At 39.0% G+C, this 16,720-nt stretch overlaps 1 protein-coding gene and 1 long non-coding RNA gene across 9 annotated transcripts in view; one reads left to right on the top strand and one right to left on the bottom strand.

Moving 5' to 3' along the window:
* The window catches only part of PARD3B (par-3 family cell polarity regulator beta), a 536,941-nt gene that overhangs the window by 92,365 nt on the left and 427,856 nt on the right, over positions 1-16,720 (bottom strand). For all 8 annotated transcript variants that reach the window (XM_083842794.1, XM_083842789.1, XM_083842795.1 and 5 more), the window contains one exon: positions 5,933-6,043. In XM_083842794.1, coding sequence (XP_083698920.1) covers positions 5,933-6,043 — 111 coding nt within the window. The remainder of the gene's footprint in view (positions 1-5,932; positions 6,044-16,720) is intronic.
* The window catches only part of LOC310902016, a 38,070-nt gene continuing 27,401 nt past the window's right edge, over positions 6,052-16,720 (top strand). Inside the window, exon 1 of the long non-coding RNA XR_014586407.1 lies at positions 6,052-16,720. This exon is cut by the window's right edge and continues 20,271 nt beyond it. This is a non-coding gene — a long non-coding RNA (uncharacterized lncRNA).

The following is a 16,720-nucleotide window of genomic DNA, read 5'->3' as shown; positions in this document are numbered from 1 at the left end:
AAACTGGGATCCGATCCAATCCGTGATCTGATCAGAGTTCAATGGTTATAATAAATTGGGAGTATTAAAACTGGGATCACATCCAACACTTTATTTTGTCTAAACCACAGGACCTAGCTGTGTTGCAAAGTCAGGCATACTCAATGAAGAGATATGCTGGGTTGGATTAACCCTTAATAAATAATGATGCACATGCTCAGAGTCCCAAAAACATGTGGTTTAGCACAGAGCTGAATGGTGAGAAGAGCAATTACCAACATTTTACTAGAGATCAATATAAACTATAAACAGCCATAATAATACTTTCAGACTTTGCAAGACTGTAACACAAGCACAAAAACTACATGGGGTTCATAACAATTTCTGTGTGTATGAGTGCAGTCTGAGATGTACCACATTTAAAAATCATACTTTCATTTCTGTAACAGTGAGTTTCAACTTTTGACTCAAAACAATTTGGCTTTCATACCACACTGCCGTGGCTGCAACTATTCTCGTCTTCATTTTGATTTCCAGTAACATAGAAATTGTTTGTAATTAAATATAATGAAGCAACTGCTAACAGAAATGGAATGGAGTTTCACTCACAAGTATTCTCTCATATAGAAATGGTCTCTAAATGATTTTATTTCTGTAAGATGCATTCGCTTCGTACAGGGATCTTGCAGCTGCAAAATTAAATCTCTGTTTGCCAAATATCAAAAACATATGTATTGATTTTTAAAACTATGGGAACAGGCAACAAGCACCAGAGCTGATAAGACAAGAGAAGCTCTCTTCAATTTCTGGAAGGCTTCTGAAAAGTAAAGGCAACTCAGTCTTTAATACAAAAACTAAAACCATTTAATTTTACCCAAATTTGAGATGCACTGTAACTTAAGCATTCAGTTCAGACATTCAGAAAGCAAGGGTCAGATGTTCCTTCTGCTTCTCTGACATTCCACTCAACAACTTAATACTATTAAAAAAAATCCTCAATTAATTCCAATACGGAGTAAAAAGCTAAGACTGATTGAACCAAACAAACCAGTTATCCTCTGAACATGTGCATAGTTGTTTTGTTTTTTGTTTTTTGTTTTAACTGGGTGTCATATTTTGTGAAATTTTATGTGAAGGGAATATATATATGTGAAGGAAATGTTCTACTCTACTAGAAGAGAGATTTCGGTCTCAGCATGAATATTTCAGTAAAATAATCCTAAATAAATAATAAAAAAAAAGTTTTCTTTCATTTATAGTCACTTTATTTGCATTTGAAAGGCAAACAAATTATTATGTATAAAACTCAAGTGCCTAATATATGTGTCTAATTTGTTTTATGAAGATTTTCAAACTTTCGAAAATTTAAAGGCAACCCCAAATGAGTGGGAAAAAGATGGGAAGAAGGGAGGAAGAGAAATCTTGTTTTGAGGGAAAGAAAATAGGATCCCTTCCAGTGTTTAATAATGTACTGAGCATCTTATTGTTAAAATGATAGATTCTGAGTAATTTATACAGAATGCACTAAAAATACAGATTTGAGTCAGCTTGATCAAAATAAACCTCAGACATAGCATTCGCTTTTTCCTTTTATGGGCAGATTCTAGACCTTTGGAGCACATGTTTTATTACAGCCAAAGTCTTTGAAGCAGGAACAAAATGTTGAGCTTATTTGAAGTAGGGCCTCAGTCCAATGAACCACTTGACTGGTGTCAGGAAGGACAAACCACCACCTCAGAGAACTGTATCACAAGCTAAGTTGTTCCTCCTAAACTAGCTGTGCCATGAAGTTCTGACTTTGGTAAAGTTTCAGTGGTTTTGCATTGCTGCAGCAGAAAGGAAAGCTACGGGAGGTAGGGGGAGAAGGAGAAAATTGTGAAATTCAGAGGAGTGCTGACTTCATATTCAATTGGACACAGATAAAGCCATTACTAAATGAGGAATGCCTAACATCCTAAATTCCCTTTAACCACTTGAAGACTGCAGAAGTAGCAGTCATATAATGAAGTACTGCCTTTGCAATGAAAGGAGGCCTGGGGCTGAGGTCTGGAACAAATTCCTAACCTGACAGGGACTTTTTAGGAACCTGGATAAGCAGCTGCACTGCCTGCACATCAGATTCCCACCCACGGGACACTTTTTTTTCCTGGCAGATTTTGTCTCTGCTACCTCAACTGTAAGTGCTTGGGGCTGGGCCCAAGCTTCCCTAACAGCAACAAGCACAATGAGACCTTCACCTTGGTTGGGACTGTTAGGGAATACAAGCAGTAAGAAATAATAACGATGTCAGCATTTTAGTGCAGGATGCAGAGCTGCTTCAGAGTACTGCAGCTACAAGGCAGTACAGTACAGAGAGTTGTACTGAGAACTGAAAGATGGGGAATGGAAATAAGAATTGTTAGGCTAGAGAAATACTCAATTTATTTTCATTTTTTAAGGTTCAAGTGTGAAACTTGGTGGCCCATAAAAGGGTTGCCAGGCAAATCTGTGCTGTGGACCAATGTGCAGCAAGTTCAATCCTTTTGGGAAGCATCTGCATTACAGAGTAAGTGCTGTATGCTCTGTCTGCATACGCCTACTAGATCTAACACATTCTGGATGTGTCAGACTTGTTGCACATGCACTATACAATTCTTTCTCCGTGCAAGTAGTAAATCTAGCCTAGTCTGAGCACGATGGACTTATGTTCCTGCAAGCACACCTACATAAGATCTGATGTTTCTTGTCAGAGCCAGAGTCACTGAATTTGTACTGCACAGCCAAACCATAATCATGCAGTGATCGCATCTGTCATTTCTGCATGTCTGTAAATCTTGCAAAATTTCTGGGAAAAGGCTGTGTACAAGGAAATACAGAATTATGGCAGGCCTGTCTCTGGAATTTTGTGAGATAATATTGTACCTATCCAATACCGATCAAAAAACAAACAAACAAACAAACCACCTTTGCAAAACTCCAGGAGACAACCTGCTCCTGTAAACTGGAAATGCATTTCCTTCTGAAAACTGTTTCTCAGCTGGAACATATCTTGGAACAATATTCTTTTTTTTTTTTGTTCCTTTTTTTCAGTGTGGTTTTTTTTTTTGGAGATCTGCCAAACATATAGTGCATGTAAAACCAACCTCCAAAACCATGCAAGGTCCACAGCTGCTAAGATGCACTTGATCATTAATCCTGTCACACCCAGCCCAAAAATCAACTACTCTGACCTCTTCTACTAGTGTCAAAAATGGACAGTTCAGCCTCTGAAAAAAAAAAACCAAACATTAAAAATCCTAAGTATTGGTATGACAGATTCTGAAATATTTAGGCAGTCAGTATTCAAGAAAACTGAAGTTTAAGCAAACTGACTTTAAAACTGTAGTAATTGGGATTGTGTCTGAACAAAATTACTTAGCTGATCTTGGAAAAGTAAAATTAGGTATGTGTTTAAATTAATTTGAAAAAGGTTAGATGTCAAAAAAGCAATTTGTATTTTGTTCTAACTGTTAAATAGAGGATTTGTTCATGGGTATCAAGGGACAAAAGCTGCATTTCTATCAACATTTCTGTAGTCCATTTGTTCTACTATTACATTCCTAGTAGTTTTAACGTAACTCACTTGAAAATATGATTTGAAAGCATACTGATGCTTTAGTAAAATTAAGTAAAGGTTGGTTTTATAAAGATGAAACCAAATATGCAGAACTGCAGCTAGTGAAGTCATAGAAGCAGAAGATCTATGATGTGGATGTGCCACAAGGTTTTCTTTGCCAATATCTGCATTAAAATCTTGGAATTCAATTACTTTATACAATCACTAAATCTTGAGACAGAGCTATAAAACTTGTCTAGAGTTTTACCGAGTATCATCACTAGCTGAACAGTCAACAACAAAACAAAAGGACTGGATTACGTTTTAGTCAAGTAATGTTTCCTTCCACTGATTTTACTCTATCTCCCAAACAGTTCTTACTCATATATGAGAATCTTACTTAATTTTCCTCCAGGAAAGATGAAGCCTCTCCATTCTTACGATTCAAGAAAGGTTCAGGAATCAGCCTGTAGACATTCTTATGTGTGCATACATATACTGCCATGCTGTTATCTCACTTAGAAAGTTGAAGTGACTTGACTCTTTTTACAGCATATGTTGCATAGCTTTGGGGATAATGTAAGGAAATTTTCTTCACTGTTCTTCTCTCTCCCCCTCCCCCCTTTATTTTTTAATTTTAATCCTCAAGCCATACAAGCTGCATTACCTGATAGAAAATAGGGTATATTTATATTTTCATGCATTATAGAAGAAGAGGCAAATAAGTGAGTTAAAAATATCATCTTGGTTCATCCACTTCTCAATACACCTGCTGTTCTCCATTTCAGTCACAAACTCTTCCAGGTCAAAACTGAAATCATTACTAGAGAAACCAGAATGATGAAGACATTGAGCTGCCAGTTTCTAATGCAGTCTTACCAAGTTACTGTCAATCAGTGACTGTAACTTAAAAAAAATAAAATACAACACTAAAGAAATATTAAGAACAATTATCTCATGTCCAATTGGAATGTTAGACCTCTAGACAGAAGGGTTCATTCCTTGCAGCCTGCCAACATTTTACTAAATGACACTGGCCCTTTAACAGATGGAATACATGCTTCTTAGCTTGCCAGGATCCTACTAAAAGACACTGGCTTCTTTAAAATGAAGGACACATACCTCTCAAATTGCCAGTATCCAAATTGGGAGTCAGCAGTTTAAAATAAAGGCACTCATCAATCTGGCAAAATCAAGGACGTGATATAGAAATTTTAAAACAAATGGTACAAAGTTTCTCCTGACACTACTCAACTTGGATGAACTAAATACTTCAGACACTTACTAGGCATATCCAGTAGCAGCAAGTAGCAGCACTGTGGCAATTAGATACCGTACTAGCTTTTAAAATGAGTCAAACAAATATTAGCAGCAGACTTCAATGACTGGGGCTTGTGTTTATTTCTTTTTCTCCATCCCGTCATCTACCACTCCACTCATACAGCTGACTATGCACTGAATGACTCAAATGAAAGCAGGATATCTCTTCCCTGGGCACTGATCAGCACCACAAAGGCTGGTCTGTACTGCGAGGAAAGACCCAGCACTCCCAAAATGAACTCTATCTGCTTCCTTCCCACCACCCAGGAGCAGGATTTTCCATTGAGGGAAATAAACCTCTGAAAGCTTTCCCTGTGCATTGATAACCCTTAATACTACAGCTTGGAAAGTCTTGCAGCAACTGCAGAAGCCTCTTGAAAGCCAGCAAATATGGGCTCTAACTTTTCTGACAGCAGCCATCCGAAGGGAGCAAAGTCCCTCACTGGCATATCGTGAAGGACACCTGGATGAGTTGGGTGAGAGAAGTGGAGAGAGAAGTTTGCTGAGCCTTGTCAGCACTTAATAACTAACCCCAAACCCTGAATGGCTGAAATGGGTGAAAGGAGAAAACTACAAACTCCCCATTTGGAAAAATAATGAAGATGATAAGATTGGGCATGGAACAGGAGCATTTTATGAACAAGACAACTGGTGTTACTCACATCGGTGGTTCCTTGTATTTCAGTCTCAGAACCTTACCTCCGAAATACTGCAACTCACTGCTGACACATGCTCAGTGGTGCCTACGAACCTCAGATTCTTGTCTTGCCCAGCATCCCTTTCCCACCCCCTGGACTGCCAGCAGACCCCTGCCTCTAACTCTTCAGACTGACTGTAACTAGCCAAGCCTCTTTTCTTCCCACTGTGTCTGCCTACTCAGCATTTGCTGACTAGATACTTCTGCAACATGGGGCTAGCCAGCAAACTCTTGTGCAGTAAAGAACATACTTAAGTCCAAAAACTACCGTTTTACGGCACAGCCAGCTGAAACCAAAGATGTCTGATGTACTAGATCAGTTTTTCATCTGATGAACAAAAATGCTGACATGATTTACTCACCTTTCACGTTCATCTTTCATTTTCTCCAACTCCTCTTCTTTAAGTACATCATGCTTTGGATTCGCCTTCTGATCTGTTTTCCCACTTCTATCTTCTTTTTTCTTTCCAAATCTGTTTAAGATATCAAGGAAGGAGTCAAGAAGAAATAATTACCAGAAGAAAAAACAGTACTTATCTATCCTAATGCACAGAAATTTTAGGCAATCACAACACTGTGAGCTTTTATCTTGACCACTCATAGATCCCACATTGCAAAAGAAGTTCAGTTTTAAATGGGCTATGTGCAATAGGAAGGACTAGTTATGAACTGATTTGGTTCCTGAACTTTTGAAACATACTGCTTGAGAGAGAAAGCAGTAAAGCCCCACCAAACCCAAAAAGCAAGCCACTGCAGGACTAAACTATTATTGCACATTTTAAAGTAGCTGAAGGTTCTTCTTACCACAGGACAGCTCTCTGAAAGTAATCTGCAGTGGCTGTGATGCCAGCACCCAGACTGGACCACATATTCTGCTCTTATCAATATCTATTATCTCTTAATCATATCTGGTCTTAATTTAAAGATTTGTTCTTTGTTTAAAAAATGATGCATTCAGAAAGAATAAAATCTTGATATATTTTGAAAGTACAAAACTAGACAGCTTTTAAGATCTCTTTTTAAAGTACTTCTGGGTTTTCCTTTCTGCCTAAGGATGTACTATCCTTTAATATTTATGCAGTGAAAGTCCTCCAGAGACCCCAATCACTTCTAGGGTTCCACTGTTCTATACGTTGTACTGATACGTTATGTTGCATAGCATAACAGCCCATTTTATGCAGGCTGTTAAAGGTGACTAAACCAGGGAGCTACATTTCATTTTTGATGGAGCTAGACAGAATACTGGGGTCAAGTATGTTGTATGTCAAATATGCTTATGAATTATAGGCCAAAAAGTATAAAAAACTCCACACCTTTTCCCCAATCTGAAATTCTCAATTCCATAAGTAAATAAATGATCAGTGCCTTCCATGTAAGTTAACGTGTCCTTTCATGCAAATCAATGACAGTACGTACAATAAAGTAACGATTTCTTCATTAAATATACCGTATTGCAAACTACTTACTCTGACTCACAATTGCAAACTCTTCTCTGTAAGTCTACAGTATTGTCTTGGTGATCTTTCTTTTACCCTTTTTATTTTTCATGTCAGCCCAAACTGCCTCAAGTGGAATAGCTGAACTACTGTACATGTAGTTAAGTTGTAAATCATTGACTTTAGGTTTCTGCTCTGACCAAAGCAGAAATCTTTGTTGTCAGGCTTGTAAGTTAACAATCCAAATTTTTAGTGCATTTAAATCAATAATTATGAGCTTATGGTCAAATGAAGTTCTGACAGACTCTTCAGCAAGTCTTCCAGACAATAAGAATTTGGTTATAAGGAGAATGATGGGCATGAGAGATGGCCACGTAGAGTATGGTGCAAACAAGAAGACAGACAAACACTACAGGCATTAACATGAGATGCTCTACCGTGGCCTGTGCTGGGGAATAGACAGAGTCAGATCCCAGTGCATGGCTTTCTCTTGCCTTTTTCTTATATGTGACAAGACCGCTAGCGTATTACGTTCTTCCAGGGATCCTCTGATCAATATATATACATACATGCATACACACACACACCCCTTTCCTTCAAACCATCTTCAATTCTTTTTTGATGGTCTCTCTTATATCAGTGCTTCCAGAAAGACAGCAGATACTTTTCATGCTTCTGCTTTTCCTGAGTTGAGAGCAGCACACTGATTCCACTGCTGCTTTCCCAGTTCTAGCAGTCCTACAAGGCCGCGGAGCCACAAAACCCATCAGAGGTTGATGGTAGCAGCAAAAGCAGCAGTTGGGAAACACGAGACAGATAGAGGTTGTTAAGAAAGAGTGAGAACATATGAAGTGAGGAAGGCTCATTACCCATGTGAAAAGCCAGGTGAAACTCTGCATATATTGCTCTCTAGAGAGATGTCACATAAACAAAGCACCTAACCAGACAGCCAAAGAATGCTCAGCCTTGGGATGAGCACCAGCAGGCTGCACCTGAAAACACCCTGCTTTCGAACGCTTGCACATGCTGTGAAGGTCTCATGGCAGTTTTCTCAGGAGAGGCTGTATTAGCACTTGCATCTTGGTCGTAATCCAAGTCTGGTACTTTGTTTGTATTCAGTCTGCTTACTTTTCTCCCACAATTTTTCAATTATGGTTTTGTGGATTCTCATATTTGACTGTAGTAAGTATTGATTTTGAAACGGTATTCTTGGGCATATTGTACTGTTGAAGGGAGTTAAAGCTGAATATGTTGCATACTCAAGAGAAATGTAAAAAAGAAATGTTCAACATACCTCCTTTTCAAGACTAGGTATTATTTCTTCCTTATGAAGAAAATACATTTTAAATAAAATAGTGATGATTTTGATTGTAATAACTGCAAGCATGATAACTCTCAGCAAAAATAGTGCTGTCTGCTGGTAGAGCTGCTCTAGCTACAAATTGGCAAGTTCCAGTGTAATTATAAATCAGGAATAGTGAGTTGGTCTTGATGAAAACACTTGATCTGTTGTTTTGGGGTGGTGTTTTTTTTTGTTGTTGTTGTTTTGTTTTATTTGTTTTTCATGTTATATTTAGCTTCACATGGGATTTGTGAAGACTTACAATTTTTACCTGTTACACTAAGTATGCAGCATATAGCTAAAGGCTAGGAAATGTTGAAGTTTTTAGCCTCTTGTGCACATTGCTATATCATAAAAATCCATTGTTTTTTATTATTATCGTAATATGTTTTCAGCTCAAAAAAATCTTGCACAAACATTAAAGAATAAAAACAGCAAATATTTAACACTTAAGAAAAGCAATGTAGAGCACAAAGCATTAAGCCACAAAAAAAAAAAGCCTAATAACCTTAGCATACTTTTCAGCTGAGAAAATTAATATTCCAACTACTCAGAGCACAGTCCCGTAAACAAAAGTATAAAGGGATTTTCTTTAAGCAATCAGACCTCAGAGTGATACATCCTTATGGGAAAAGTCCATATGCAACAGTTGAGAACATGCTGTAGCACAGTGAAGGATTATCCTATTTCTTTGAATTTCAAAGGAAAATATGGGTGCCCTGCAAATAACTAACATTTTCCCCTTAGAAGCATTAAATGAATGAAGTTTCTGAATACCGAGTGTACATCATCATCTTGCAGTACATACTAACATTCAATTGGCTATCATATAAAAGCACACATATGCTTCATTTCAAGGCTTTTATCCCCATTGCAAGGGATAAAAGTTAGAACAAACCTTCTATAGGCCTGCTCTGTTATATTTGGGATAAACGTCTTATATGCAAGACCTAAAGCTGTGGTCATGGCAACACCATTTCCGCATGGAGCTGGGAGCTTCCAGATCTCAAACATGTTGATATTTGCTTCAAGGATTAAAAAGCAGGCAGGTCTGTGAAGTCCCAGACTTGTAAGGAGGAGAAACATCTGCTGGGTAGAACCCTAAGCAGCTTGCTGACTAAATTCAGCAACTTGGATTTCTTAATTTGGTTGCCCTAGATCAGCAGGTGTCACTGCAGCCAACAGGGTACATAATGGAACTGCAAACATCTGCACGGAAATAATTCAAGAGGGCATATGACACAGTCAAGCAAGATACACAGCCTAACAATGTCATAAAGCCTTGACATCTCCAGAAATGATCTGTAAAAAAACAGAGTGATTTGTAAAGTACATATAACAAAAGCTCTGGCTCCTAGTCATTTCACAGCAAATGGGGAAAAATGCTGAGATTATTAAAGCAGCTCCCTTATGAAAGACTAGAAATAACCCTTAAAATTAAATTTAAATGTGAGTAAGAATGAATGAGTGAACAAGAAAGATAAAGATACTAATAAGGTATGATTTTCAGGTCCACACAGGGACTATAAAAAGCTTATTAACTGCCACTACTGCCGTGTGTTTTAAGTTATTTTATCACGCAGCTTTACAGCAGAAGAAATACCCTAGAAGCAGTGCTGTGCTTTGATTAATCACTTTCATACACACACTTTTACAGAGTATTAAATATTTCCCTAAAGATCCTTAGTGAGTCACACTTGTTTGTGATTACAGACCAGGCTCATTTTACATTTATGTTAATAGCAACATTAATGAAATACTTCTTTTACGTTTTTTGTGGCTCTCTAAATATCTAAAAGGTTTGTTATTAAATGTTTACTTATTGGACAGAAGCATGCCATTGAGTATTACACTAATGGATCAAGAGCTTTGCAACAGCTGAAAAAATACAGAAAGACGAGAATATGTTCGGGTAAAGGCTGTGATTTTGAGAACAGAGCACTCATGGCAAGGACTGGGCAACACTGTTCACATCTTCACCAGTAACCAAGAAGATGGCAGTACTTCCATGGCATGAGTTAAACTTTTGGTGGAAGGGCAGCTCTGTGCCAGAGGCAGGTGTGCATCTCTTCTCCTTGCCCCACTGCCAGCCCCTCTCACCACTGACTGCATCCAATTCTCTATCCCTGGTAGATGGAGGACCTGGAGACGGCCACATCAGCCTCTTCTGCTTACAGCTCCAGGGCAGGTGAACTGTGATGGCAGTGCCTCCACCTCCAGGGAGAAGGAGAGGAAGGGGCAGGAAGGCAAGTCCACTGCGGGGCTGGGCAGTGCTGTGTACAACACTCAAACCGTTTGCTCCTGTTTATACTCTGGATCTCAGCACTGTGGTGGTGTTGAAAGAGTCCCTTCCATCCCACCCAACAGCCAGGTGGTCACTCCATCAGGCTCCCACCGAAACACCCCAAAGAGCAGGTAAGGCAGGTATGTGCAAGCTTAGACAATCAAAACTAGCTCGCACGGAAAGAGAAAAATAACCTAACCTTTGTTTTATTATATCAACCAAGACTCAAGAGGCACAACTTGTTAACATGTCCTGCGCTATAATTATTATTTGTATTTCACAAATTTAGCTAAGCTTTATGACAGTGACTATGCTTATATTTAGCCATCCTCAAATCACTTTGGGAGATAATCCACATTATTCTAATGCTGTGATAGGCATTAAACTGGTTATGGTCAGCAGGAAAAGAGAAGGTTATACAGATAACACAAATACAAAGAAAACCACATTATTAACACCAATATTTCGTTGCTCCTATTTTGTTATGTCAACATTAAACTAAGTACCTTTTTTTTTTTTTTTTTTTAATTTGCTGTAGCTAACTACTGGAGCTAGACTGAGCTTCCAGATCCAGTCTAATGGGAGTAAAACTTATCTTTTTAACAACTCTCATTAAACACAACCTCCCCCCAACCCGTTTATTTCTTTGATGCCCAAATTAGCATCTTTTCTCCAGCATGCTGAATTAATTAGTACAGTGACAATGAATTAGTACAGATAGGATCAAAGCTGAAACCGTATTTATCTGGAATTTGAAATTAAGAGCAGAGTATATTAACCCTCAGCATTTCATGGAGCTTTCCACGTGGCATACTTAGTAAGCCTTCTAGGAGTTCATTCAAAATAAATCAACAGTGCAATTTTTTTTCCCACTGAAGTTGTGCTAAAATGAAAATAAATTTGCCAAGAAGTCTGCTACAATGGGGAACTGCCTTTAATGCATATCCTTACGTACTACTTATTATGTAACTTGTAGGTATCAGTAGAACAAAGCAAACAAAGCTGAGAAAAGACAGTTAATCACATCTGTATTAATGCTTGGATCATCGCATTGTTCACAGACTTAAGGGCTAATGAAAGAATTCCCAGCACCAAACCTGAGGAAACTGCTTGCTGTAACCCCTCACAGGTAAATAACATCTAATCTTCAATGAAATGAAGAAACTTAGAAATGAAATGTCAAACAAAAGCCCTAACTTACACAGTAAAGCTTGCTCTGAAAGCATCAACCATATGGACAGCAACAAAAGAAAATCTACACTGCCAGTATCGTTGTCTCAAATATTATCTGTGTTTCAGTATCAGATAAATGATTGGAGGTTGTTTGCCATATGAAATGTAAGAGGTTACTCTTCTGCATACAAACTACAGAACAAAGTCAGGCGATCTAAATAAATACCCTGAAATCTTGAAATCTTTTTAACCTTCATCTTCCCTAAGCCTTTATGCCCCACATCCTTACTGTTTAAATGTCGAACTTGCCCTTAATTTATATAGATGTCACATAATGCTGAGTTACTGTAACTCTTTCTGGTAACTAGGTATTAGGAAATCCTTACCAGTGGGGTAGCTCTATCCATCCCTACCATAGACCCAATGTAACTTCTGCAGGATATGAAGTGACCAGAGACAAAAACCGAGGAACATGATGGTACCCTAAGACTTGGGCTACCTGAGTTACAAGTGATTGCTGCAAAACCACAAGGTCCATCTACAGAACCAATGGACTGGAGTAACTCTCCTTGGCAACGGTGCAAATATAGACAACAGAAGGCAGCCTGAGGAATCATCTTTAATATTTCAAGAAACTTATTTCTAGAAAACATGCAGAGGTAGTATGAGTTTTGGAGATAGTGTTTATTAAGAAGGGTCACCGTTATTATTATCTGACTGGGAAACTTGTTAAAGTGAATGACAACCTTCCACCTGCATCCAAGAAATGATGCTTCAGTCATCTGATGACCATGTTGCTGATTTGTGGTCACCAGTACAAGAACTCTGCATCCTACATCACATCCACAGAGAAATAAACGCCTACAGTAATATAACACAGCTATGACTTACAGCTTGGCCAGAAGAAGGAAAAGTTGATTTATAGTCTGTCCAATGCATCAAGCCCTACCAGCTTATCCACCAGGCAGTGTAATTACCCTCCATCCAAGAAACTATTCCCATATATTCTTATTTTTCCCTGCTTTCATATAACACTAGCCATTTCTCCCCTCTCTGTTCTACCCCACGGGAAAGTAATTTCTTCTGAAGTGAATACTAATTCTCTCCCACTGCACAGAAACAGTGCACAGAAACATACCTAACCCTATTCTACATGAAGTCTGCAAATGCCAACCCTAAGGGAAAAGGATAATCACACCCATGTCTTGGGCATGGTGAGAAAAAGAAAAGGACAGAGTATTAAGGTCTTCTCCCTTGACTCCGCTTTCTTAATTCCCATTTTCTCATCCCCATGCTGAAGAAAAAAGAAGAGAAGCAGGCAGTTAGGACAGCTATTAATTTTTCCAGGAATTTGTTATCCTCTGTCATGCAGGAAAAAGATAAATGCAGTTTCTGACTGAACCTATTCCTCTGAGGTTCAGTCAATAAGACAAAAAGTAAGAGACAGAGACTCCCTGTGCAGTCTGCAGGCGCTGCCAGCTGCCCCTCTGGGACTACTTGCTGACTCGGTGGATTTCTCAGATTGAGTTTGGAAATTCTGCAGAGTCCAGTGAGAGACAGCATCCCTCGGTGTCACGCCAGCACCTTCAGCCTTAGCAGGTAAATGAGACAGGGAAAAGACCAACTGAAGTGAGGGAAAGAGGCTTTTTTTTTCCTCCTTCTTTTCTGTTTCATGCTATCTCCTCATCTGTTCTGTGCCTCTTCCCCCTATTACCAGCAATACAGCCCCAGAACTCACTAACGTATCAACTACACATGCATGTGTAGTATATGCATATTTGTAAGGGGAAGGATTTTTCCATTTTTCTTGCATCGTGATTCTCATGCTGTTTGCTGCTTTTCTTATCATTTCAGCCGCTGAGACATTATATGAGAATCTCCATTCACACCAGAAAATTGTTTGCTCAGCCCTTTTGGCTATGGAAAAAACTTGAACCCATGACATTCTCAGAACTGCAGATACAAAACTCGTGAGGCAAATTAAATACATGACATTTGCAAAACAAAACTGAAAACCTGCTACATTTGCACTCAGCATCATGATACTTCGAAGTGTCAGACTCGCTAATTATCTCACAACAGCAGTACTCACCTCCTCGACCACACCGTGTGCTTTCCTCTCCTTATGTGCCACAGTGGGGATTTGTTGGGGCTTATCTGACTTTCATGAAGAGAAACTGTTCATTGCAGGTTCCAACAAGATCTCCAGGAAAGCCTGACTCTTGAAAAACAGCAGTAACAGAGGAGTTCCCTGCGTTGTGCTTGAGACAACACCGAAACCTTCGTGGAAGCCCCTTTCTCTATGGAAATGTAGTCACACTCTAATGATCATTCATGTTGAGCATGTGCCACCACACCCATTATACAAATTTAAGAAACTGAGGCACAAAGGGGAAAAACGACTTGCCCAGATTAAGAAGTCCTATTCTCTTTCTCTGCTAATCACCTCAGAGCCATAGTTACCGTAACGCTACATATCTACCTGCCTTGTTTTCCTACCAGTTTAAGATGCTTTTTCCCTTTTCTATTTCCCCCTATCTCCTGTAAGTTTTCTCCTCAATCATTTCCTTTTTCTCTCCCAACACACTCATTCTCCCCCCACCGCTTGCTCCGTACTCCTTTCATATGCTCTCCTGCTGCACTGTTACGGAAATACCCCTTCCTGGAGATTCTTGCTGGAGGCAGAAAAGGAAAGGAATGCGTCTTGGGAAACAGCACTCTTGCCTCCAAGACACAGCGCAGCAATATGCAGTAGAGACATGCAGAGTTCACTACAGTAGCTGAGCTACCAAAAACAGTCTCAATTCTTTCCCAGCAGGATGCTTTAGCCTGTATTTGAGCTCTGCACTGCTCGGAGTGCTTGAGAAACTCTGAACTAAAGGAGAGTACACAGTGAAAAGACTCTGAGGCTCTTTCGAAGGAAGGCTTGTCCAAGGGAGAGATACGGGTATTGAATCGGAAAGGGAGGCAGTAAAGGCAAACAGACAACTCTACAAGACTTGGTCTTAGATTACACAATGAACTCTTAAGGTTTAAGCATCACAAATTCCATCCCTGCATCCTCAATGACTGCTGCCTTTTTTTTTGGAAAGCAGTAACTTTCAAAACAATGCCAAAATAAAAGAAGAGTGGAGTTACATATACTGTATTTTGAAAGATGTGTTTCAGCATAATAAATAATAGATGCTTTTGCATTTTTAAACTGTCAAAATCAGTCCTTCTGATAAACAATACTTTCCTTCCCTGGCCTTGGCTATTGTACATCACTAATTAGACATAGTAGTTTGTGGTTAAAATCCTTCCCTACAGATTTATTATTAGCTTGTATACACTTTTCAGTAGAATTTTGCTAATGGTAAGGTCTGCTGGAGGCCAGCTGTATGAAGCCACTGGGAGGAGAAATCTGTTTGCCTGTCAAAACAGTGGCCATCAATTAGAACTGTAAATGTGATTCCTTTAAGTGTCTTGGATGGTAGCAGAGACTTCTACTGATGTATTAGGGGGGTGAATCGCTTTCATAGTATACTAAAGGAAGCTTTCAGACAAACAGCTGCCCATATGAAACAAATTCACCACTATCTTTGAGTTCAAGAAGAACCAGTACAGTCTGCCAAAATTCCCTCAACTATTTTCTCAGAATTCCCAGCTTTAAAACATTTTATGTGGCATATTGACAAAACTGATACTAGATTATTCTGTGGTTTGCTTAGGAAAAATTTGGCTTAGGATAGTTAAAACAACATGAGAAAAAACAATGAAGTTGCTGAAAGACACAAAGCACGAGAAAAGTATCAGTGGAACGATGCAATTCCACTGTTCACTGATTTAGGATGCAACCTTGGCGCACACACAGCAATTTCCCCTTTGATACAAGCACCCAGCTTTCATTAGCATCAATAAGAGTTGTGTGGACACACTGATGGGAATATGTTCCCCAGTATGTTGCAGAAAATTAACACCACTCACTTGGGGACTGAAGGAGGCTCTGTCTGTCAGTCAAGCAGCCTTCTCTACCAGTTAATTAAGCAAAAACCTGTGTCACAAATCTCTAGAGGATGCTCTTCCCTGTTCTCGTCAGTACAGCAAAATTGACACAAAGCAAAATGTCAGGAGCCCGAGCTGGGAAGTAGGGATGTTCAAGGAAGATGGACTTCAAACTGCATTTGCCAAGATCTTTTACCACTAGTTTTTTGTGGATTTTGCAAGTAGTTATTACAAAATAAAGTGATTAGTCATAGTTACTTTTACGCTTTGAAAAGAATGATCTACAAAATTTTCAGTTCTCAATATATCGTGGCTTTTGGTTACCAGTTGTTTTCAGCAGAGACAGTCCCAGATCAAAGAGTCATAAAATCATTTAGGTAGGAAAAGACCCTTAAGATCATCAAGTCCAACCATCAACATAACACTACCAAGTCTACCACTAAACCATGTTCCTAAGTGCCACGTGATATATTAAATATACGACACACATAAATACACGACATATATAAAAACAAGTCAGCAAGACTGCTAACCCTCCAGGACTCCACTAATAACGGAGTGACCAATGAAAACAGGAAAAAGCAAAAGGACTCCATCACACTCACAAGATGTGGCTCTGGCAGCTGAAGGACAGGGGCTTGGGATGGGAAAGGTTTCATCCAGCTGCTACACAACAGACTCTCTTATCAGGCTAGGAAACTAGACTGAACTTAATAAAAACCCTTCCTCATTGCCACTTTATAAATAAAGAATAAATATCAGAACTGAGCAAATGAAATTTTTAGTCAATTGCGTGAACTACGCAGACCTGTTGTATCTGCTTTTCTGCTCATGTACTATGTGCCAGAAACTTTCTTTATAAGGTTTTAATGAAGACCTGGCAATTGCTGCTGTTTCTTGAACCTTAAAAGCAGTTATTCTAGAACAATCA

This window comes from Anser anser (assembly GCF_964211835.1).
Source record: "Anser anser genome assembly, chromosome: 6".
Lineage (NCBI taxonomy): Eukaryota > Metazoa > Chordata > Aves > Anseriformes > Anatidae > Anser > Anser anser.
This window is presented reverse-complemented; position numbering and strand designations above follow the sequence as displayed.